Here is a 24916-nt window from a genome sequence, read left to right as displayed (position 1 = left end):
AATGCTATAACAATAAAGTCACAATTGTTATCTAGTATGTCATAATAGATTAACTGAACTTTACCTATATTTTTTAATCTCTTCAAGTGCGAGTAAATCCAATAATTCTACTATATTTCAACAAAAAATTGGCAAACTTTCGAAAAGTCAATAGGAAAAGGAAAAACAAGGTTCGAACTTTGAATTTTACGAGTGAGTTGTTAAATTCACATAGCATCATAAAATAAAAATAAAACAACAAAACGAAATACAGCCGCGTCTCTCTTTCGCTTTCTTCCGTCCGCCCACGAGGAACTAGCCAATAAGGGGGTCCCACTTCTCTGCTCTTTCCCCTTTCAATTTTGGGTATTCAAAATAAATAAACTAAATTCTGGAAATTCAAAATGAATTAAATAAATAGCTAAGAGGAAAAGCTGGAATAAATAAACAAATAAATACTAACGCGCAAGAGAACAAAGACTTGGTTCATCAGCACCACACCGATACTGGAGACCTTCTTCCTTTTCGTACGTTTCTCTGTCACCTTTTTTCTTATATTTCCCCCAAACATGATCGTGGATTCTACTCAATTCCTCTTCTTCTTTTGACTCTTCCTATATAGTTTTCTTAAAAAGATTGTTTTTTTCTCCTTTTCTTTTTGTTGTGTGAAGAAATAAGAATGCTTTCTATTTATATTTGTTAAAAACCTTCTTTTTTGATTGGTTCTTTCTTTTCAAGATCTCTTGATCATTCGAAGCTACTATTATATACTCTCTGATATTTGCCCTTTTTTGGAAACTGAAGGTTTTTTCAGCTAGCAGAAGTTTTCAGTTTAACTGAAAGGTTAGAGGCATTCTCGACATTCTTACTTTTTAATTGTTTTTTGCTTTCTCCAGGTATAGGATTTTTCTTCTTAATTGAAAAAAGATTGTCTCTTTTGGAGTTTTTTCTTTTCTTTTCTAGGTTTTGATGAAAGGTTTTTCCTGTGAGATTGTTGTTTTTCTCGGTACTTTCTGTTTCTGGGGTGTGTTTGTTTTATGTGAGGCTAAACAGATCTTGAAAAATCATTACTTAATTCAGGTTTTGAATTCAGGTGAAATGCTTTTTTGTTGAGCTTTCAAGTCTGATCCTTTGGCTATTTTTAATTTAGTTATTTTGCTATCTTTCCCCTCCTCTTTGGTCTGCAAGTAGGTAATATTTCCAGAAGGAAGTTTTTTTTGTTTGTGTGTGTGTGTGTGTTTATTGGGGGGGGGGGGGGAGTTTGGTGGGTGAGGGAAGGGGTTTAGTTGCAAACTTCATAGCTCAGTATGTGATAATTATGTCAATCTTTTTAAAAGAGGGCCCAGTTATTTATTGTACTATGTTTTATTTAAGTTTTTAAAACTAGTTTTTGGTTTAATTTTTCAATAATCCAAGTTTAACTTTTACTGATGATAATCAAAGAGTAAAATTTTAATGTTTGTTGCTGCAGACTGTTAAGCAATTCTACATACAAGGAGGGGTCTTACTTGATCACCACTTTCAAGCAATAGGATTATCTATTTAGATTGTTTGCCTATTTGGCATTAAAGAGCTTCTCCAATGCTAGGCTTGGGCAGGACAAGAACTCAGACAAGGTCTAATAGACCTATGTCTCTAGGAGGTGAGCCAAGTTCCTTGAGTTGTTTATTTCATTTGCTTGTAATTTACATTTTGTTTGTTGGTCATTTTTTTATGGCATTGGGGTACAAGTAAATACTTACGATTGAACTAGTTCTGTTTGGTTAAGTCATAGAAGTATTATCTTGGTAGTTGATGCCAATGTACAACAGTTCAATTTTGATCCTTGTATATGTTTTTGCTGGTGTTGTGACAATAATGTGGTCAGCCGTCTTTTCTTTTCTTTCAGTATTTTGAGTAATACTTGTTTTTTAGGGTCTAATACATCAACTTCATTGTTAATTGTAGGCCTGGATTATGCAGATCCAAAGAAGAAGAGCAATTTCGTGGGTAAAATTCTTATGGCTGCTGTGCTAACAGCACTATGCATTCTTATGCTCAAGCAGTCCCCATCTTTTAATACCCCAAGCGTGGTAATTTCCTGATCCTTCTCTTTATTTGTTAATCGTTTTCTCGGATTTGTGGCAATGCTTGGACTAGGATGACAGTTTGGTATTTGGAGTTTTCTATAGAAAGAGTACATGCTCTCCTGTGTCATTGTTGTCATGGATTCTTTTGTACATTTTCTTTGACATGAGATGATTGTATAGTGCATTTGTCTATTCGTATCATTTCTGAGTCCTAATTTTTGTATGATAGCAAGAATATTTAACCGACATCTCCCAACAGAAACCTCCAGGAGCATGTGCCTGCTTAAGTTATTTTCATTTCATCTGTTTAATTTTTATATTGTTGATTCTTGAAATGGAAGTGTGTCTCAAATCTTGAACTTAATTCGAACAGATATAATTATGTGTCTAGTGTTATTTGTGTAGTTTCATATGCTCTAATCTTTATTTCAGGATGCGCCTTCCAAACGTGTGGTTTTCTTTGAATCATCAGCCTAGAGTTCTAGATTGATTATCTAATGTAACTTACCATCGACCACCACCCAAAGTAACGTTTTAAAATGTATATGATGCATGGAGTCTTCCACTTAAATCCTTTTTGATGAAGTTCACTTAAATCTTATCCCAATCAGCAAGACATAAAGGTTGCTGTAACTGGTTTGTTGGTCATGTGAGAACTTCTACATTTATCCTACACGTTTTACTCCTGTGCCCTTTTCCAAATAATGGCAATAAGTCCCTACATATATATGAAACTTGGATACATCACCTTGTCTATCCATGAGTTCACTGTGTACTTATGGAGGATCTACTCTTGCTTTTGGTGGGTGTCATATAGGGGCCTGACCTGGCATTAAGTTCCGTTTGTGCAGATGCTTGGATATATTCTGCTCTCTCGATTAAAAAAATGCTTGGATGTATTCTGCTCTATACTGGATTTTTCTACTTTTTCTGAAACACTAAATTGTTGCACCATTACAATAAAAGATTGAAGTTCTTATTGTTTTTAAATTCTAAGCTTTGCACTCACTGTGTTTTGTTTTTCTTGTTGCTGCTTTCTCCTAGTTCTCTCGCCATCAACCAGGTGTTATTCACGTCTTAGTCACCGGAGGTGCTGGCTACATTGGTTCCCATGCAGCATTACGACTTCTCAAAGACTCTTACCGTGTGACGATAGTGGTAATTTCCCCTACTGAAGTTGTGAATAGCCCTTTGACAAGCATTCTCCAATGACTCTTTTCTCTATTTAATACGTGTATGGAACTTCATTAGAAAAATGATTTACCAATTTGACAGGACAACCTCTCACGAGGAAACATAGGAGCTGTAAGGATTCTACAAGAATTATTTCCTGAACCAGGGAGGCTTCAGTTTATATATGCTGACTTGGGGGATGCAAAAGCGGTACAGTGAAGCTGTTCTGAAACTACCCTTTCTTTATTTTATTGTTATTTGGCATTCACTTATTCCCATAACCGAAATGAGCAGGTGCACCAGATATTTTCCCAGAATGCTTTTGATTCTGTGATGCATTTTGCAGCTGTAGCATATGTTGGAGAGAGCACCCTTGATCCTTTAAAGTAAGTATAGTTGATTCTTTTATAAACCTTTCCACTATAACATGTAAACGAAGAGTTTCACTTGTTTCATGTCGGGGAGGAAGAGAAAACGAAATCTTTTACAGGGTAACCCAAAGCATCAAGTATGTAATGATATTGCATCTCTGTGTCAAAGTTGGTCGTGCGTCCAGTATATCACTGGTGTAGCATTATGTTTTCCTGTCTTGATTAGTCTTTTACTCTGAATACAAGCAAATTAAGGCTAACATTACTACTTTGAAATGTATGTGAATTCACATGACTTCTGTTAGTGCCTTTGTAAGTTCAGTAGCACTGTCATCGGAAAACAGGAAAAGTGTCATTTGTTTAAGGAACTAAATTTCAATCATTTTTCTCTAACTTGTTTGGATTAAAAATATTAGACTGAAGGATCTAATGTGTCTCTTTGATGAGTAAATTTAGTGTAATTTCCATGTTATACTTTATAAAGTTAATTATGTCTCTGGTAATTGTTTCTTTGCCTTTCAAACTCATATTTTCATGAGCTGCTGCATGTGCCAATCAGGTACTATCATAACATTACTTCAAATACCCTCACTGTCTTAGAAGCTATGGCAGCTCATGGAGTCCCCACATTGATTTACTCTAGTACATGTGCGACATATGGAGAGCCTGAAAAGATGCCCATTACTGAAGAAACTCCACAGGTGAGTGTTTTAAATTGTGCATATGCTTCAAGTACACTAGAACCGTGTGAATGCCTATCTGTTACATCATTGGTAAACAATACCTGAGTCTTTTTGTCAAATTGCAGCTCCCTATTAATCCATATGGAAAAGCGAAGAAAATGGCGGAGGATATTATTTTGGATTTCCATAAGAACTCAAACATGGCTGTCATGATTTTGAGGTAGGTGTTTGATCCATCTTGCCAATATATCTCTGTTTTCAGTGTATGGGAAGTAACTATTCTTATATGATGTGCTTTTTTGTACTTATTATGCATTTCTATGTTCGACTTTCGTTGTCTTTTGAAAACTTCTCCTTTTATTTTTGTTTATATTGGTTAAAAGTGACACTGGGTAAGATGAGGTTGAAGGGAAGGGCTGTGTTTGAATGCGATCTCGCGTGTTTAGGATTGTTAAGTAGGAGCTCCACTTGTGAGCTCCCACTAACTCATGCTTGTTAGTTTGTGCAAATTTGTTCTGATTTTTTTTTTCCTTTTTATGTTTTTATTGCTTTCTTCATGTCCATTTATCCTCTATCTGCTAGGCAAACTGGCATTCCCTAATTTTCATGTTATCAAATTTGTTAACTAACTAACTAATAGTAAGTACATCTTCAGATGTTCTGTACTGCTCGTCTAATTTTTAGAGCAAGCCAACCACTAAACAAGCACCCCCATGAGCGATGGTTGAAAGGCCGAGTTATAACTATTGGTTGACTTATTATGTTTATCTCAATTGGCATGGGTCGAAATAATGCTAAATTGTTTTCTGAAAATTCAGGTACTTCAATGTGATTGGTTCTGATCCAGAGGGTAGACTAGGAGAAGCTCCCCGGCCTGAACTTCGTGAACATGGGCGAATATCTGGTGCTTGTTTTGATGCAGCTCGTGGAATCACACCTGGTCTTAAGGTCAGCCAATAATTGCTATCTCTGTACTTGTGTGTTTGCTATTTATCATCTATGTACTTGTGATAGTTGAATTTTCAGAAATTTCTTTATGTATTAAGCATCTTCAATGTCTACCAGAAAATGTATCTGGTTCTGATGAGTGAAATTCATATGAAAAAAGTTCACTTGTTAATGCTACTCTTCAATAACAAATGAAAGAAAAACATTTGTCTGTTCTATCCACATTTCTTTTAATACGGGATAGGAGGAACTGAAATGTGTGTCATGATAACATGAAGAGTTATGATCTGCCCTTGTCTCTGAGCTGAGTTGTTTTGTTCATGCAGGTTAGAGGAACAGACTATAAGACAACAGATGGTACATGCATTAGGGATTATATCGATGTCACTGATCTAGTTGATGCTCATGTGAAAGCTCTTGAAAAGGCAAGGCCTGGGAAAGTAGGAATCTACAACGTTGGAACTGGAAGAGGTAAAGTACTCTTTATCATCTGTTTCAATTTCTCACTCGGAGTATAGTTTTTCATTCCATCCTTTTGTCTCCGACAACAGGAAGATCAGTGAAGGAATTTGTGGAGGCTTGCAAGGTGGCCACTGGGGTTCCTATCAAAGTTGACTTCCTTCCCCGTCGACCTGGTGACTACGCGGAAGTATTTAGTGATCCAACTAAGATAAGACTTGAACTGAATTGGACAGCCAAACACACTGATCTTCAAGAGAGTTTGCAGGTTGCATGGAGATGGCAGAAGTCGCACCTTAATGGTTATGGTTCATCTCTGGCCAAGTCTTCGTAATGTGTCGACAACTTATCGTTGTGGAAGACTGACATGAATCCCATCACACAGCTTAACTTATCGTTGATTTATTAGTATTGCTAGAGTAGGTTTTTGGAAGCTAATGTGGAGGTTCTACATTTATTCATTCGTCTAGATTGAATACATAGCAGAGGTTTGTGTATTAGCCAGCCTATTCATCCCATTTATTATTATGTGTATTTAGTAAAACAGATATTTAGATCAATAATAGTTATGAGCCAGGTATAGTTTCGTCCCTCATCCATGCTCAGTTGAATTTGTTGTGTGTTTAGTTCTTTTGTTTGTGTAGACAGCTAACTACATAATATGGTTGCTCCTCTTTCGGAGAAGTGGAAGCTACTTTAATGGTCCTCAACCCATAAGTGATAGATTATGTAAATAGGCATTTGCTAAACTGCTAGGTCAACGAGTTTGTATATCAAGAACAGATTATACAGCATAAGATGATTTTTCTTTTTATGTTTCGGGGTAAGAAATTAACAAACTAGAGCTGTTTCGCTATGAACTCTGCAAAGTTTTGCTGATCGAGTTCTCAAAAATTCTTTACAAGAAGCCATCAGATTGTTAAGTATTCTGCTGTCGTTTCTGGCAATGACAGGGCTCACTTGTAGCAATCTGAAAAGAGTACCATCAGATAATCTATCAGAATTTTCCACGAAAAATTTCATCCAAAACTTGGCAGAAAACGCCTGTGATTCAGAGGAAGGATAATCAGCAACACAAGCCAGGGCAGCGGAAAAATCGCCTCTCTCCAGCTGCAGGCGGAACATTTCTTTGACTAGTGGCACTGGTGGAACCCGATCAGCCCGAGCCAAGTCCTTCCAAGTTGCTTCTAATAATTCCACCTGAAAAGGTCAGCGTAGAATAGTCAGAATTCTTAACCTGATCAAAAGATCGATATGAACCAAAGATATGTTGACATGGAAGGATAGTTTTCTATGTTTGCTTTGTTTTTTTTATATCAATGGTGTTCAGACCAGCTTGCACGCACCTCGACTATTGGTACCTGCTACCTCCCACCCCGCATAGGTATTAGGTAACTGTGGCCACCAAAGTTTAGGTACATGGGAAGAAATCACCTAGTATTTTTTTGCAAATCCACTTCATTGACCACCAAGTCACACCCTTGGGTGGTAAGATGTAAAAGGATAGTATTTGCACACTTCGAATTTATTTATGTTTGAGGTGTGGTGTCAATGGAACCAGAAAGCACTAAAAGTGGGACTAAAAATCATCTCCCATGAAGTCAAATCACCATAAGTTATAGAACCGTAATCTTTCTCTGCAGAACCAGGAAATGGCATGTGACATAATATTGCTCTGAAACCTCGAACTCTCTCCCTTTTAATCTACCATGCAGTAAGATGGAGAGGACAATCTCTCTATACAGTATGCAGCCGCCAAAAACAAAAATGAAATAAATTTCAACAGAGAATACAAGCATACTCCAAAATGGAACTAACATTTATACTTCAGATAGTTAGAAAAACAAAAAGTATCATAGATCCTGCTACCAGATTCTGCCATCATCACATTAAAACAAGTCTAAATGTTACCCTTACTTTTTAACTTCTTTGTCTATTTAGGGAGACATTTTCAAATTCTCCTATACAACTATCTCCTTAATTTTCATTTCCAAATTGATATCCACTACGATAGACAGAAAATAGGGAGAAAATGCAGTAACGGCTTAATCCCACTTTCTTTTAAGCAAATATCTTCTCTAATAAAAAATGCTGGTCATATTTTTTATTAAAAAAAAATAAACTGTACAAAAATTTGACCGTCCATAAAATAACAGCTAAATTGAAATTTAACTTGGGAATTTCCTAGGAATGATAAAGGTATTAAACATGAAAGGCGAGGATACAGAGAACTGAATACAGGGTCAAGAAAGAGTACCTTTCCAGCAGTGCAGGAGTCAAGTACCATCTGAATGTGACGTTTTGGATTGAAGCGATATCCATATTTCAGCATACGTGAGTAGGTAAACTCGAGATCATCCCACTTCTTCTCAGCAGCATATGCATCCAACATTAAGTTGAATGTGTAGACATCTGGTAAAACCTTATCCTTACTGTCCAATTTACTGCTAATATGGTTACCGTTATCCAATAACTTGAAAAATAACTGCCTTGCTTCTTCAAACATCCCATTATCCAGATAAGCTTTTAGCATTATATTGTAAGTTACCAAATTTGGGGAGCAAAACTGGTTCATTTGGTTAAAGATGTATGCTCCACTCTGAACGTCACCAGAGTCCACACAAGCTTGAAGTAGACCAGTATAAGTCACCACTAGAGGCTTGGTAGCAACTTTGCATATTTTTTCCATCTGTTGCAGAGTAGAAGATGGACCCAAAAGAAATGGAAAGAAATGTTAGTATCCAACAGAAAGTTTTTCTGGAGATGAGCAAGACAAGTCATTTATGTACCAATGATTTATCTGTTGGGAGTACGTCCAAGTAAGACAAGTCATGTATGTACCCATTAAGTTATTCTGTTTGAGAGTACACCTTCCTTATTTCAAACAAAAGCCCTACACTGACTAGTTCTCTGAATTGTGTATTCGAAGAAAGTAATGGACCAAAAAAAAAACTTAAAAAGCTTTAGTTTTGACAAAGAAGGCAGGAAGGAGTACTTTATTCGGGTCCGCACTCTCTCTCTCTCTCCCTCCATCCTCTACATTTGTTGAAAGCCCAGTCAGCTGTAGGCTGTAGATGATAGTTTCCCTGGTTAGATTCCATGTTTTTAGGTTTGATTTGTTAGATTTCAGATATTGTAGCCCTTTCTCCCAGTCTAGCCTTACTCTCCAAGGCCATTGGTTTTGAGAAGGATACATTCGGATCTACCAGAAAATGGTAAATAAGAAATCCACCTTCTGGACGCTAACTTGATTCATCGGAATACGATTTTTTTTTTTTTTTTGATGACCGAGAAATCCGTCTGGGGCCGATCCTTTGGACCAACCGCAGCCTTCGAAACTCGGTGGATAATGGGCCCGCCCCTCTACCCTTCTCCACTTAAATACCAGCCTTTGCTTTGCATGGTGTGGGGGCTTGAACTTGTGACCTAAGACACAAATCCACCACCCTTTGCCACTTGAGCTAGGCCCTGGGGGCTTCATCGGAATTCGACTTTAATGCTTGATAAGTCATGGATCTCCCATCACACTGATAAAGCTCTTGATGAACAAATAGACCATTGACCTCTTCAACACACTAATGAAGTAGTAGTCAGATTTCAGCAAATACTTGAGAAATCACAGAGAATCAGTTGTTATGGTTTAGAAGATATGAGGATTGAGCAAATATTTAGGTTCTAAATGCGTATCTTTGCAGTCCAAAGATCGCTTATGATTATTTGTTTGCAATTGATATGAACAATAATATTAGTAAATTGGCATTCACATACTAATGTATGCTATCCTTTACAATCAATGACATTTACCTTCTAAGTTAATATAGTCAGAAAACAGGATCAATTACCTTCTGATATTTTAAGTTCGGAAACATCAACTTGAACAAAACCAGTGTTGTCAAAGGCTCAAAGCGCGCTTAAGCCCTGAAGCTCAGAGAAGCTCGGGGTAGGCGCTTCGCCTGACTTAAGCTGCGCTTCAGTTTAGGCAAGGAACTAAGGCATGCGCCTCATTGCCCATTAATTCTGTCTTGAATAGAGTGGCAGTAAACAGTAAATATGATTGGCAAGAAAATATATTAATTGTTCAAGTAAATCATTATGAATAAAGTTGTTACTTTTTTCTCGCATTAAATATCTATTTTTATTTCTTTTTTCGCCGCTGGGCCTTTTTTAACTAAACCCAAGCTTTAGTTGTGGGCTTTACGCTTAAAGCTCCGATAGACCTGGATCACTTTTTAGCGCGTTTCGCGTTTGACAACACTGAATAACACATGATTACTTGATTCTATTGGATGTCAAATGGAATATATGAATACTCTAGATAATTTATAGGATCCTGAAACAGAACAGCAGAACAAAATAAGATGAATGGAAGCTAAATACAAGAAACGTACTTGCATCAGTGCCTCCTCACACCTCCCCGCACTACAAAGGCAACGAGCAAGGTCATAATACAAACTGGCAGTGCCCACAATTCCTCGTCTTTCCATATCTTCTACAGCCAGTATGGCCTCGTCTGTTTTTCCTTCCTTCCAAAGAGTACTCACAAGAACTACATGCATCAAAGACAACTTAATTCAGCAAAAAGAATCTTTTGCAGCATGTCAAGTAAGCGCACATTTCTATGTTACCTTTATAGGTTAAAGCATTGGGAATACATGACTTCTGCATTTTCTTGAAAAAGTCATGCACCAAATTGTATTTGCCACATTCGAACATAACCTGAATGAACACCTCAGTTTAGCTACTGGTAAAATCAAACAAATTTCAATAACTAACATGTTTCATGGAAGCACTAAATCCCATATAGATGGGCCTTCCTTGCCCCCAATCCAGCCCAAAAGTATTTAAAAGGAAAAAAGAGAGAAAAATGTCATTTGACAACAATATAAGGAATGAGCAAAGGACCCCCAGCTAGACCACTATGCTATAGGGTTCTCTCCTCTCTCTTTTTCTCCTCTGCTGGGATATGCAATATGCCACAGGTTCTTCTAACTTTTCTCATTTCCAGCCTTAATATTGACAAAAACGTTAAAGCACAAAAGGTGTATATCATGAAAAAATCATCAGAAGAAGAAGTTGGATGCATTGTTGACCACAGTTTTTCTAAATACAGTCAATATTAAATTGATTCGTTGTAATCTTTTCCAAATTGAAGTCAAGTTGTATTTTGGAAATTTCATGTGTAGAGGTCTTTCAACGTACTTCACCAAAGCTTGATCCTTTAATTTCCTTAAAAAATGGATATCCAAGAACCTTCGAGCTGAAGGATCGCCTTTTGGAGCTTAAGGGACTTGGCTATTAATATCATTATGGCACATAGGTGTAACATGGCTCTGGTTCCTTGAGTTAAGAGAGACCCCAGGGCAAAGGGAAAAGATAGATAATGAATCTTCTGATTTTATGGATATATATCTCCTCGAAGCTCTCCGATACTCCAAACACATCTTGTCATCTTGTACTTATTTTTTTCTTTAGTCCTTGATGAGGTCAGGAATCACATTATACGAAGCAAAATGTAGCAGTGTAGTTTCCCATCTCAAGGCCAGCACACACCACAATTAATGCTAGATATCAATGGTTACATAAAACATGAGAATTCGTGCGAGTATTTCCCAATAAATGTCAGGAAACCTCCCATAGGAACAAAGCAGATCGAAAGCTAATTTAGGTGGAAGTGACTCCTTCTGAAGAGAGAAAATAGAAAAAGAGCAAAGGTTGAATTGAATAGCCTTCTCAACTATGTCACTCCCACAGTAAACGCCTATGGAAAAGAGAAAAAGGAAAAAGAAAAGGATAATTACCTCCATGACTAATCCATATGTTGTTACTGAAGGCTGCTGGTCCCGGAGCTTTAGCTGTTGTAGCACCCAAAACGCACCCTCCCAGCTTTTACGGCGAGCACATGCATTTAGAACCTACAAGCAAAGAGAAAAAACTTTCTTACAAAGGTGGCATCTTAACCAAATTGAAATGTGCTGACTATCAGCATAGCATTTGAACAAAATTGAAATACTCTGACTTTCAGCATAGCATTTGAACCAAACTGAAATATACCGACTTCCAGTGGAAATTAATTGCAGCATATTTATGCACCGAACAAAATTTATACAAGAACTTCAACCAAAACTACAGAGATCATTAGGAAGGGATCTGCATAGCTTTGGGGTTAACTTTATGATCGTTCCCTCTCCTTTTAGTTAATAATACAATTCAGCAACCAAGTCCTTATAATATATATTTATTTACCTGAAGAGTTTATAACTCAGACAAGAGGGGTTGCTCTGATGGTAAGCAACCTCCACTTCCAACCGAGAGGTTGTGAGTTCGAGTCTCCCCAAGAGCAAGGTGGGAAGTTCTTGGAGGGAAGGATGCCGAGGGTCTATTTGGAAACAGCCTCTCTACCCCAGGGTAGGGGTAAGGTCTGCGTACACACTACCCTCCCCAGACCCCACTAAGTGGGATTATACTGGGTTGTTGTTGTTGTTGTTGTTGTTGTATTTTACTTACACAGAACTTCATCAAGGAGATATATTTTACCAAAACAAGTTCAGCATCCAGGGCACAATAGCACTGAGTACAATAGCACTGAGTTAAAATGATTGCTTCAGATTTTGATGCCTGGCTTATATAGGAAAAGTATGGCTGTCCAACGGGACGGAGTCTCGCGTCCCGTCTCGTCCCGGTCCCTTCCCGCTTCAAGTTAAATGGGATGGGCCAATGTTAAACGGGACACGGGATGGGACGGGACGATCATTTCGTCCCGTTTGTCCCGTCCCGCGTCCCGTCCCGCCAGTTTTTTTTTTTTTAAAAAAAACTAGCCGTTGGGCAACGGCTTAAATTGCAAAAATAGCCGTTGCCAACGGTCCAAACAGCCCCTACCCCCCCCCCCCCGAAACACCCCCCAAACTTTTAATATAACCCCTAAGTTTATTAAATTACACTTTGACCCTATTTTCTACTATAAATACCCCCATTCTTCTTCATTTTTTCCCACAAAAAATCAATCTTCTCTCTCAAATCTCTTACATTCTAATATTCTATCTATATTCTATATTATTCTCTCAATTTTGTTACTATCAAGTATCAACTATCAACTATCAAGTATCAAGTGATAACTTTCAAGTTTCAAGCAAATTTTTTGGAGCAACTTTCAAGCTTCAAATTAATTCGTCAAGTTTGGAGCAATATTTTGGGCAATTTCTTCAAGTTTCAATATTTAATCACGGTGCACTCGTTCCATCTCCTAATTTTAATATATAATTTTTGTGTATCATTTTAGTGCTTAATTTTTGTGTTTACTTTACGTGTTATATTTTCGTATTTCATTTGTGTGTTTAATATTTGTGTTAGCTTTTTTAATTTAATTTCGTATTTAAATTATGGCACCTAAAAATGTATTTGGTATTTTTAAAAAAAGCAGTAAAAAAAATAGTATAGGTGAAAGTAGTAGTAATCCTAATCCTAACCCTTCTCCTAGACCTAGAATTAGAAAACATATTGATGAAATGACTCATGTTGATGAAACTTCATTTTCCCAACCCCCCACATTTTATGATGTTCATGTCGGAGAACAATTAGATCATGAAACTTTACAAAGACAATTTGACAATGATATTTTTTTTGAGGATGAAGAAAATGAGGAAGAAGAATTAGATGAAACACCCACTAGTCCCGCAACACAAGCTCCAACTCAGAGTCAATCTCAGTCTGGAGTTTTACCCCCTGTACCCCCTGTAAAGGGTAAGCCTAAGGCTGAACGTCCCAAAACATCACTTGTATGGAAATCTTTTAAACATGATAAAGTCAATCATCGTGCTATATGTGAAAAATGTAAGCAAGTATTTGCACACAAAACAAGTGGTGGGACGGAGGGTTTAAGTAGACACTTAATAAGGGATCACAAATCTTTATGGATACAAGCTAACATAGAAGCCGGAAAAATTATAGATCCTACCATCAGTACTGACACTCCTAGTGGATCTGGTTCTAATCAAATTCAACAACAACTTGACCCTGCTTCTGGTCATGTTTTACGCAAATATAACAAAGATAGAGATCGTGAGAACTTAGCAAAAATGGTGGCTGTCTGTGGCTTACCTTTTACTTTCCCTTCTCACCCTGCTTTTGTGCATTATATACAAGAAACTTATAACCCTGCTTTTCAAGGTTTTCCTAAGACCACAGTTAGAAATGATGTTTTTAAATTTCAAACTGAATATCTTCAGTATATTCGTTGTGTATTTTTTTCACTTAGATTGTAAAGTATCTATCACATCTGATATAGGTCGTAGTCCTAATGGTTGTGATTATTTAACTGTTACATGTCATTGGGTTGATCATCACTGGAACTCGCAAAAACGTATTATTGGTTATAAATTTGTTGATTCAAAACACACTGGAGCATATATTGCAACTACTGTTCTACAAATACTTGATTTTTATGGACTCATTAATAAAGTTTTAACTATCACCTTAGATAATACTTCTTCTAACACAACCGCAGCAAATAGCTTAAAATCTAGACTTTGTCCAATTAATCCAACAATTTTTCATGTTAGATGTGCATGCCATATTTTTAACTTGGTTGTAAAAGATGGTCTTAATTTATTTTCTAATGCTTGTAGTAAAATACAACATGCTTGTGGCTATATTTTCCGTGCTCATAAACAAAGTAGAATTCGTGAATTTGCTCAACAATGTGCTAGTACTAACCTTCCATTTAGAAAAGTTCCAAAAGATGTTTGTACTAGGTGGAATTCTACTTATGAAATGCTTAAAGTTGCTTATGATTATCGGGTGCCTATCCAAAAAGTATTTAATATGCATAATGCTCACCCTGTTGATCAAATTGTTGATTCTGATTGAGATGAGATCAGAGAGCTTACTAAATTTTTAGAAAATTTTTATTATGCTACAAAACAATTTTCTGGTATATATTATCCTACTGTTACACAAATATTATGGTATATTTGTGGAATTTCTGTTGTATTTGGTAAGTATAAAACAAATCCAACTTATGCACCGGCCATTAAAGAAATGATTTTAAAATTTAAAAAGTATTTTTTCCCTATTCCCGAAGTTTATTTAATTTCTACTCTACTTAACCCATCTTTAAAACTAAGACGTGCAAAGGGACTTGTTCGTAAAATTTATGAGAATTTAGAAATTCAAGAAAATGAACAACCATCTCTCAAAAACTGCCAAGCTAGCATATATTCTTATGTTAGATCAATGTTTGATAAATATAAATCTATAAATACAACTCCTTCTACTTCTAAGTCTAGAGCAGAAGTTTTATGGGAAGATATGGATGATATAACAGGTTTTGATTCCTCTATTGATGATGAACTTGATTCTTATCTTAATCAAGGATTGGAAAATATTAAAGACGAAGAAGGCAAGGAACAACTTTTGTCATGGTGGAGGGAGCGTGGCAAGGCTTTTCCAACACTTTCAATTATGGCCCGAGATATCCTGGCTATTCAAGCATCATCAGTAGCATCGGAGAGTGCTTTTAGCGCGGCAAGATTTCAAATTGGAGATCATAGACATTCATTAGCGGAGGACAGTCTAGAGATTTCCGTATTATTCAGAGATTGGATTAATGCAGAAAGAAGAAATCTTGGTTTTGAAAAATTAACCACTAGGGAAGAAGAAGAATACAATGAGATACTAACCACTGGGAGCGATGACGGCATGGAGCTCATGGAACATCAATCAACATTGCCAATTCCAGCAGAATGTCCAAGAGATATTATTGATAAGTTACAAAGAAGCTATATAGGAGCTTACAAATATTAGTATGATAATTTGTAATTGGCTACTAAGAGGCCTAGTTCAAACAGAACCCTTCCTAGAAGGTGGCTGTGTAGATTAGGGGCTCTTCAAAAGAATTATATTTGTATTTGAGATTTGAAAGTTCTATTAATAAAATAAAAGGCTCTAAGCGTTAAATTTTATTTATGAATTGTCTTAGTTACTTAATAGTTAATACTTTGAAATTATATTAAATAAATTATAACTCTATTATAAATTTATAATTACTAGAATATTTCATTACAAGTCTTTTGTTTTAATATTTTATAATTCTTTACTTAGTTTTCTAATTTTCATTTTAACATAGTAACATTTAAGTTTATTAAATAAGTCAAAAATCTAGCCGTTGTAAACTTTAAAAACATAGTAAATTTCAAAAAACTAGACGCTTTTTAAAAAAAAAAATACACTTAAGGCCCACGAACCCGTCCCGTCCCGTTCCATGCCATCCCGTTTGTCCAGTCCCGTTTCGTCCCGTCCCGCCTCCATCCCGCTTAAATGTCGTCCCGTCCCGTTAATTTGGTCCCGTCCCGCCCCGTTGGACAGCTATAAGGAAAAGTAGAGATGCATAATTTACTGAATAAAAGGGGAAAATAACTGATGCATTAGCCATTTAGATATCGATCGTCAGTAATATTTTCCAAATATAGCAACTACAAATTTCAATGTCATACTGAACTTCTTTTTTCTCATTTGGTTTCTAATTCTGCTTGGTTTTTCTTGTGTCTGTCTCAATTATCCTTTTCTTAAATTGGGAAGACACTAAATTCTCATTATTCACTGAGCAACAGAGGTTCCCAGCATGATGGTGAAACAACATGGCTCTGAGCCACAAGTGCATTTGACCAGGAAAAATCCCCCATATTTGGCCCACCCTTTCATTACTTACAGCATTATAGATGACAACGTCCGGCTCAAGTCGTGGATCAAACTTCTCAATAATATTAGTCTTGAATTTCTTTCTGGGTGGTGATTGCATGGTATCGATAATGTCAAAGAGTTCCTTCATATGTCCTGCTTGTCCAAGAGTGACAGCAATACAATGGTAAGCCACAAGGTCTGGATACGATGATATGTGTTCCTGGGAAAAGAGTCGAGGTTGCACGCATGAGTTACATATCACACAGCCTATTCATCTCAATAGGACACAAGACTACTGATTAAAGGAGAGACAAAGTGTTGAAACTAAAGTTACATGTCTTACCTGCATTGCACGAAACAAGTTTAGCGCTTCCACTGGCCTCCTAGCCTTTCCCAATGCATCCAGTGCAGCCGTGTAAATATATCTTGCAAAAGAATTTAATCAAAGGTCCATCAGCATCAATTTCACACTAAGGACTTTGACCCTAGACCTACCAGAAGATGGATAGGAAGGATGTGCCACCAAAAATATAAATCACAACTTCGATCAATTCCAGAAGGTTCATAAAGGAAAATTTAGAAGATCAAGTCCATGCTAGGTTCCCAGGATAAGTTTTGAGAGTTTCATGTACAGTGCTTTCAAAGATGCATTTAAAGGAAGTAGCAAATCCATGGGAAAAAGTGAAACACCGGTGCTTCCTATCTATAATTAGTCAGCGTTTGTTTTCGTTGTGGTATACGCTTGATTTATTTTCTATATCTGCATACACAAGAAAAACCAACGCACTGACAAATGCATAGATAGGAAGCACCAGTGTTTCACCCTTTTCACAAATACAAAAGTGATTATGAGAACATCACAATACATAGCTAACTGTAAAATAAGCATTAAGGCCACATCTAAATCAATCACTAAGACAATGCACTATCGAGAAGTGGGAGAAATGACCGTAGAAAAGATACCTTAACTTGTGTGACTTGAAGCGTTCACGTGAACGAAGCCACTCAATGACTTGCAGCACTCGTCTCCAATTTCCCAATCTACCCAATATTTGGATAATCCTCAAGATAGAATGATCGGAGAATCTAATCTGAGCACTTCGCATCATTTTAGAGAACATCCACTCAGGCATGTCAACGTCTGCACCATTTAGACTGTAAGAGTAAATTATTTTACTACGAGTCAGAAAATAGGAATTTTCTAATAAACTACCAACTGTTTAGCAATATTAGAGTATCCTAAATAACTGAATTAGTCCTTCATTTTTCCTTCCTTTTTTCAGTTATAAGCATTAGTCCTTTATTTCTCTACAGTGCAAAACAAGGAATGTCTCACCACTTTGCAAGCCTTTGGATTCTCTGTTCCATGTCTGCCTTAGTAACTCTTGGCTTATCATAAGGATCGTCATCCATTGACTTAAAAGCAGCTCTTTCCATCTCATCAACATGCTTTGTACTTATGCTCTCTCTTTTCTGAATCATCACCTTTCTAAATTCCAATTTCCCACCACTACCCTTCTTTTCCACAGCTCCAACTCCTTCATGTTTCTCCACAATATCAGAACTTTCTACACATTTCTTCTTCACATACTTTCCAAATTTACCCTTTTCTTCTTCACCTTTCTTTCTCCTAATAACACTATCACTCTTTTTCTTCTCTTTTAAAGACTCCATGGCTTTCAAATACTCATCAAATGAAGGCTTGAATTCAAGCTCTTCTTTATCAACTATCCCATTACCTAAGCTACAAGAGACTCTGCCAAGACCCAGAATTCTCTTCTGCTTTTTCACCCTTTTGTTTCCCAGAGAAATTTCCCAAAAGGGTGTCTCGGAAAGTGAAAATCTTGATGAAAAACAAGGGCAACGGAGGTAATTTGAACCAAAAACTCCATTTAAATCAGTACAAGAAGAAGAAGCTCCGAATATAGATTCTGTCAGGATAATTGCCACCATCTCAACTCAACTACGCATCAAAGGCTACACCTTTCTCTATTTTTCCTCTTTCCCTTTTGGTCCTTTGGCTGCTGGAGGAAAAGAAGATTGATTTTCCCGGCCAAAACGGTCTCACTTGCGGTATGGGGTCCGAATACATGTAGATTATCAGGCGGGTCGGAATTAGAGCAAAGAGGCCTAAACTTACACGGATTATTAATTATCTATTCGGGTTCTTAATTATCCCTTAACTTGTCCTTTTGAGAGTCATTACCGCTGGATGCTGATATGATAAAGAGTGTGATTGCACTCGCGTACCACGTATATTTTTCCTATATATGTGGCATTTTTTTTGAAAAATAAAAAAATATATTTACCTTTTTAAGTATGTTACTTCTTTAGATAATTTTTTCCGAATACAATTTATAATAAAACTTGGATAGAACTACATTATTTAGGCTAATTTTTTTTATTTGGCTAAAAATAATAAAGTTTTAGTTAATCTTTTTTTGAATTTGACATGAAAATAAAGATTTATACAATTGAAATAAATAGTCAAGGCATCTAAAAAGTTATAAAAAATACATAGTTTTAAATTAATTATTTTGGCTATAATTTTTTATATTGCTCTAAATTATGGTGCTCTAAAAATATAATTTTTTTTTACAGATTTTGCCTAAAAAGGTAAAAATACACAGTATAAAAAGAGTCATTGCATCAAAAGAAGAAATAAAAATACATAGTCGAAGAAATTGTATACTCTTTTTATACTGTGTATTTTTACTTTTTCAGGTAAAAGTTGTAAAAAATATATATTTTTAGAGCACCATAATTTAGAGCTATATAAAAAATTGTAGCCAAAATAATTAATTTCAAACTATGTATTTTTCTTATAACTTTTTAGATGCTTTGACTATTTATTTCAATTGTATAAATCTTTATTTTCATGTCAAATTCAAAAACGATTAACTAAAACTTTATTATTTTTAGTCAAATAAAAAAAATTAGCCTAAATAATATAGTTCTATCCAAGTTTTATTATAAATTATATTTGAAAAAATTATCTAAAGAAGTAATATACTTAAAAAGGTAAAAATATATTTTATTTTTCAAAAAAATACCACATATACAGGAAAAATCCACGTGGCAGGCGAGTGCACCCACACTCTTTATCACCTCAACGTCCAGGGATAATGGCTCTCAAAAGTCCAAGTTGATAGGGTAATTAAGACCATAAATAGTTTAAGGCTATAACTAATAATCCGTGTCAAGTTTAGGGGATTCAGAGGTATTTTGCCAGCAAAGAGTGAGGAAATGACAAAACTTGTCCCTTGTGTTTTGGGATTAGATTGAAATAGTCCCTCAGGTATACTTATGAGGAATTTGGTCTGTTACGTTTGTCAAAATAGAGCACTTTTAATCTCCTTAAAAAAAATTTGGTAGAAAGACGAAGTTATCATTCATTAACAAGCATTACTACATAAGGATGATTTCCCAGGGGGTTGCCACTATTCTGACTATCATAGCCGCTAGTACTAGTCGAACAGCTAACATTAGGATTCCCAAGTTCTACTAATCTATTTAGTACATTTATAGAAATATTTCTAGTAGTATTTGCACCAATTTTGTCGATACTGTAAGCACGTGATTTTTGCCCAATATGAGAATTACTCCCAAAAAATTCAAAAATAAAATGATTTTTCTTTGGTGTGCAATTTTGTGATATTTTGTGATATTTTGAATAATTATTTGTATTTGTCTGTGCATGTTTATTTGCTAAAATAATAAAAAATACAAAAATATGTCGCATTTTGCATGTAGGATTTAATTCTACAATTGTTAGTAATTAAATTTGTTTTACAAAAATTAAAAATTACAAAAATAGGCATCGTTTGCATTTTTAGCATTTAATGTCCAAATATACAATTTTATGCTTAATTATTACTTAATTGTGCGTTAATTGTTATTGGGAGTTAATTTGCGCTTTTATAACTTAATTTAATTCTTAATAATAGTTTAAGTATTTTTATAATTTAGTTTTAGGGAAATAAAAGAAGAAAAGAGAGCAAAAATATTAAAAAAAAATCGGAATTGGGCCTCTTCTTCGATTTCAAGCCATAGGCCCAAAAAATGGCCCAATCTTCCCTACGACCCAGTCCATTTCAAACTGGGTCGACCCAGTCCATAACCAAAAGACCCAAACCCCTTTGTCTTACATTTTACAAAACAAAACAAAGCAAAAAGAAGACAAAAACCCTAAAAAAAATTCTAAACAATCCGCCACCCCCCCTTCCATATCTTCTTCTTCTTCCTCAAGCTTCACCAAGCTCCATCAATGGCTGCCCTCCTTCTCCTTCTCCAACACACACAGCAAACACATACTTACACACACACACAGAAACGCAAGCACACACACGCACGTCGTCTCCAAGCTGCCCTCCTCCACCTCGTTTCTTTTGCTTCTGCTACGACCCAAACGACCTTTCTGCTTCATCTTCTCGCAACCAAGAAACCACTGGATCAGCCTCACGTCTACCCGATCACGTCGCAATGTCGTCTTCTTCAGCAGCCCAACTCGACCATCATTTTCTCGAACACCTTCGAGACCCTAGAACCTCACCCTTCTACTACGATCCAGCCAGGACGTCGAACAACAGCTCCCAAACCAAAAACGTCGTCCAGTTCGAGCCTAGTTGTTGCGTCTTCGCGTTGAACAGCAGCAGCAAAGAAACCCAGTTGCTGCATCTTCACGTTCATCCGCGTCATCGTTGCGTCCAAACGACCAGACGCTCTTGTTTCTGCTCGCCGCGCACATGGATGTTGTTGCTGCTGCTTCAACCTTTGCCACGACCAGCTGCTTCTGCTTCACGTGATGCTTCTACTGTTGCTTCATCTTCTTCGTCAAATTTCAAGGGTCTTTGGTTGAGTCGAGGTCCGGTACGTCGAGTTTTGGTTGGGGGTCGTCAAAACAGTCCCTACATAGGTCGAGGCTCGTCGAAATAGTCCGTACATATTTCGTTTTGATCCGGTTAGTAGTTTTTGAGTTTTATTTTGTCCGTATTTTGTTTTGATATTTTTCGAATCTAAAATCGGCGAATGTTTGTTTTATTCATGTCTATGGTTAGATATTTGATTTTTGGTTTTGTTCATGTTCATGTTGTTTGTTAAATTAATTTTCAGATTTCAAAATAGAAGTTTAATTAGTTGTTTTCATATTCATTTCATGTTTGTATTATTGTTTAAGTGAATATTTGTTAGTATGATGTTTGTTAGATTCAAATTGAAATTTAATTAACTATTTCTTCAATTTGTTTCATGAGTTTATGTATTGTTAGAAATTGTTAATATTGTTAAGTTCAAGTTTAAGTTCATAATTGTTTCTTCGTCGATCTTGTTATTTGTCTAAAGAATTTAGTTGTGTTAGAGAAATATGTTGGTTTAATCGTTTAAATCCATCATGTTTGTTGTTCAAAATAGATTCAATTCATGTTCATACTTTGTTTGATTGTTCTTGAATTGTTGGTTGTAATGTTGTTAGAATTGATTTTAAGTTCAATATGATTGAAGTTAGAAATCTAAATATACTTGTTTGTTGTAGTTGTTGAATCCGAAAATAGGATTGTTTGTTGCTAAAATTTGTTCAATCAAATTTTAGTTGTTCTTTGTTGTTCAATTTGTGTTTGTGTGATTTGTTGTTAAAATCGTGTTCATGTGATATTGTTGTTATGATGTTCATCGTTGTTCATATTGTTGTTTGAACATTGTTAGAAATTGATCATATTGTCTATATTTTGGTTAAGTTTGATTAATTGATGTGTTATAGCTGATGGGTAGTTTGGTAAATTTGTAGTACGTTCAGGGGTAGTTTGGTAATTTTCAGTAAGGTCGGAGGGGTAGTTTAGGAATTGTACATTTTGTAATTGTTTATTTGAAGCATGGGGGACAAAATAAAATGGGGTGGGTTGTGATATGGTTATTTAATATAAAGGGGGGACAAGACAAAATTTAAAAGGGGAATCTTGCATTATTTTATGTTAGGCATGGGGGACAAAATATAATGGGGTGGTGTGATATGTTTATTTAATGTAATGGGGATGAGTGGGAAGATAATGGGTTGGGTAGAGAAAAAGTATGGATTTTTAATTAATTGAAAGGTTTATGGGATGAGTTATATATATGAAGTCTTGAAATAAGAGAAAAAAAAGAGAGAGATAAACGAGAAAAACATACAAGACAGACAGAAGAGAAAATATATACACAGATACGAGAGAGAGAAACAAATCTGAAAATAAGAGAGAGAAAAATTCCGAAAAATATTTAAGCTTTCAAAATAAAAATAAAAACTAAAAAATCTCCTGCTTTCTTTCTTTGTTTTGAAATTAGTATTAATGGTTGTTGTTTCATTCAAAGCTTAAAGCTTTTGTTTTTGGGATTACTACTCCACCGGTCTGTTACTGGGTTGTTACTGTTGCTGGGCAGTTGTTGCTGTTGTACTGTTATTACTGCTGCTGATTCTCATCTTCATTTTCTTTTGCTTCCAATATCAGGTACATATCTGTAAATTCATGTCACGAAAAGCTTCAACATGACAAATTAATGAAGTTCGGGAATTATAATTCTGTTTTCCATTCGTTCAAGTTCATTAGTTAAAAAATTTGGTTTTTGTTTCAGTTGATTAATATAATAGTACGTTTGGCGTAATGAATATAAGATAATTGTTACCTCTTAAAATTCGTTTAAGTGTTGTAATAATATCATTTCGGAATTTTCATTAAGTGAAGTCATGATTGAAATATCAAGGTAGGGAACATGACATAAAATAGGCCATTAATTACATCCCGTAATATTGTTAGCTAAATGTAAAGTAGAATGGAAGTATCAAGAAATTACATTATTAGTATATCTTGTAAAAAATCTGATTTTGGTTTAGATTGATATAAGTTGTATGTTCATATATGGCATGATGATGAGTATACATATAATCATATGTGGAAGGTGAGTTGATACAATATTAGGAATGGTTCAAACGTACAACTATATTGCATGTGATGAAATTTTATTGAATCAATTTGTATAATAGTTCTCTTTCTTATCAACTTGACTCTTGTCTTCCATTGCAAACATTAACCAAACAATTGCAACTTTGGACTAAAACAAATACATGAGAAGGACATAGGATTTATAAACGAATCGTGGCTTTTATGTAAAAGATATATAAAAGAAGAGTTCGCCTTAAATGAAACAATGAAGATTATGCGGAAACTATTAATTGTTTACCATTTTAAGTTTTTTCCCAATTTTACACACGATTCGATTTATGGACATCCAAATGTTGTATCCACGAAAAAATGTTAGTTTTAGATACGTATTGTCTGTTTTCTTTTTCACGTCATTAATTCTTTAAAATTTGAGGTATATGATTCATATGTGTAAAACAAGACTCGCGGTCAACACATAATAACAATTTGTAGAGAACCTTATCAAGAATATTTTTGTGATTAGGGATACGTTCGCGTAACCTGATTATATTTCTAAAAGCAATTCGGATTATGCGTTCGCGCAACTTCGATCGAATATTTAATAAAAGGGATTCCTCGGAGAATATCATTATTAATTTCATAAAAACCCAAGATGTGAGGTTCACTACTTAATTATACAAAAGGGGCGAATGTTCTTGATTTTATTAAAGCATAATTTCGAAAATAATTATAATAATTATTATATTATCAATATCATTGTGTATACGTACGCGTAACACGATTTTTCACGTTAAAATATAATTTATAACACGAATATACGTACGCGTGATTCGATTCAAAGAAGGGTCTTTAAATCTAAATAGAAGCGGTAATAATAAAATCATGTAATAAAAATGTATTTAACAAATCAAAATAATCAAGCCGAATATAATAGTTGAGCGACCGTGCTAGAACCACAGAACTCAGGAATGCCTAACACCTTCTCCCGGGTTAACAGAATTCCTTATCCGGATTTCTGGTGCGCAGACTGTTAAATAGACAGAGTCATATTCTCCTCGATTCAGGGATACAAATTGGTGACTTGGGACGCCTTAAAATTCCCAAGTGGCGACTCTGAAACAAACAAACAAATCCCGTTTCGACTGTCCTTTAATTGGAGAAAACTCCCCTGTACCCTCGCGGGCGCGGAAAAAAGAGGTGTGACAATCACAGAGTAGCTTCAAAAACTTTGTAGGTGGTTGGTGCAAGGTTATCAAGAAGTTGATGTTTGGTTGCTTTGATCCTTCAGTCGCCAAAAAGTGAGCCACCTCATTTCCTTCACGAAAGTTATGCCAGATCATCGGATTCTCCAGTCTCTTCAGTAATGACATACACTCATTAATAATATTAGCATAAATAGAACAGTTATTTTGATCAATTAGGTAAAGTATATCAGTGGCATCAGTTTCGATTTTCAAGCTGGGTAGATTTGCGTCACACACAAGTTGTAAACCCGAATTGAGGGCTAGTAATTCCATATGAGTTGGTGTCAGACCAAAAGTTACGCTATAGTATCCTAGTTTCCAGTCTCCCTGATGTTCCGAAAAATATCACCAATACCACATTTTTTGTATTTTCCTTTAAAAACTCCATCAATGTTGAGTTTCAAG

At 35.6% G+C, this 24916-nt stretch overlaps 2 protein-coding genes across 3 annotated transcripts; one reads left to right on the top strand and one right to left on the bottom strand.

Annotated features, from left to right (window-relative positions):
• The first annotated feature begins 373 nt into the window (after positions 1-373).
• Positions 374-6277, top strand: LOC107772649 (UDP-arabinose 4-epimerase 1). Of its 2 annotated transcripts, XM_075250107.1 has the most exons (12): positions 388-506; positions 784-822; positions 1451-1621; positions 1927-2051; positions 3093-3206; positions 3324-3431; positions 3516-3607; positions 4152-4293; positions 4401-4495; positions 5094-5223; positions 5550-5694; positions 5775-6277. In XM_075250107.1, exons 3-12 carry the CDS (start codon positions 1561-1563, stop codon positions 6014-6016), a joined length of 1254 nt encoding a protein of 417 aa, XP_075106208.1. In that variant the 5' UTR covers positions 388-506; positions 784-822; positions 1451-1560; the 3' UTR covers positions 6017-6277. The 2 variants fall into 2 exon arrangements, with proteins under 2 accessions (XP_075106209.1, XP_075106208.1); XM_075250108.1 differs by lacking the exon at positions 784-822 and having other exon boundaries at positions 374-506.
• A 130-nt stretch (positions 6278-6407) lies between these two features.
• On the bottom strand, positions 6408-18478 carry LOC107772647 (pentatricopeptide repeat-containing protein At1g30610, chloroplastic-like). The gene is made up of 9 exons (XM_016592137.2): positions 17693-18478; positions 17320-17511; positions 16700-16781; positions 16385-16576; positions 11481-11594; positions 10308-10398; positions 10071-10228; positions 7940-8371; positions 6408-6882 (listed from the first exon to the last, which is right to left on the bottom strand). Exons 1-9 carry the CDS (start codon positions 18307-18309, stop codon positions 6514-6516), a joined length of 2247 nt encoding a protein of 748 aa, XP_016447623.2. The 5' UTR covers positions 18310-18478; the 3' UTR covers positions 6408-6513.
• Positions 18479-24916: the final 6438 nt, after the last annotated feature.

This window comes from Nicotiana tabacum, chromosome 3 (assembly GCF_000715075.1).
Source record: "Nicotiana tabacum cultivar K326 chromosome 3, ASM71507v2, whole genome shotgun sequence".
In the NCBI taxonomy this organism is placed as follows: domain Eukaryota; kingdom Viridiplantae; phylum Streptophyta; class Magnoliopsida; order Solanales; family Solanaceae; genus Nicotiana; species Nicotiana tabacum.
Note: the sequence above shows the minus strand (reverse complement) of the source record. Positions and strands in the feature narration are given on the sequence as shown.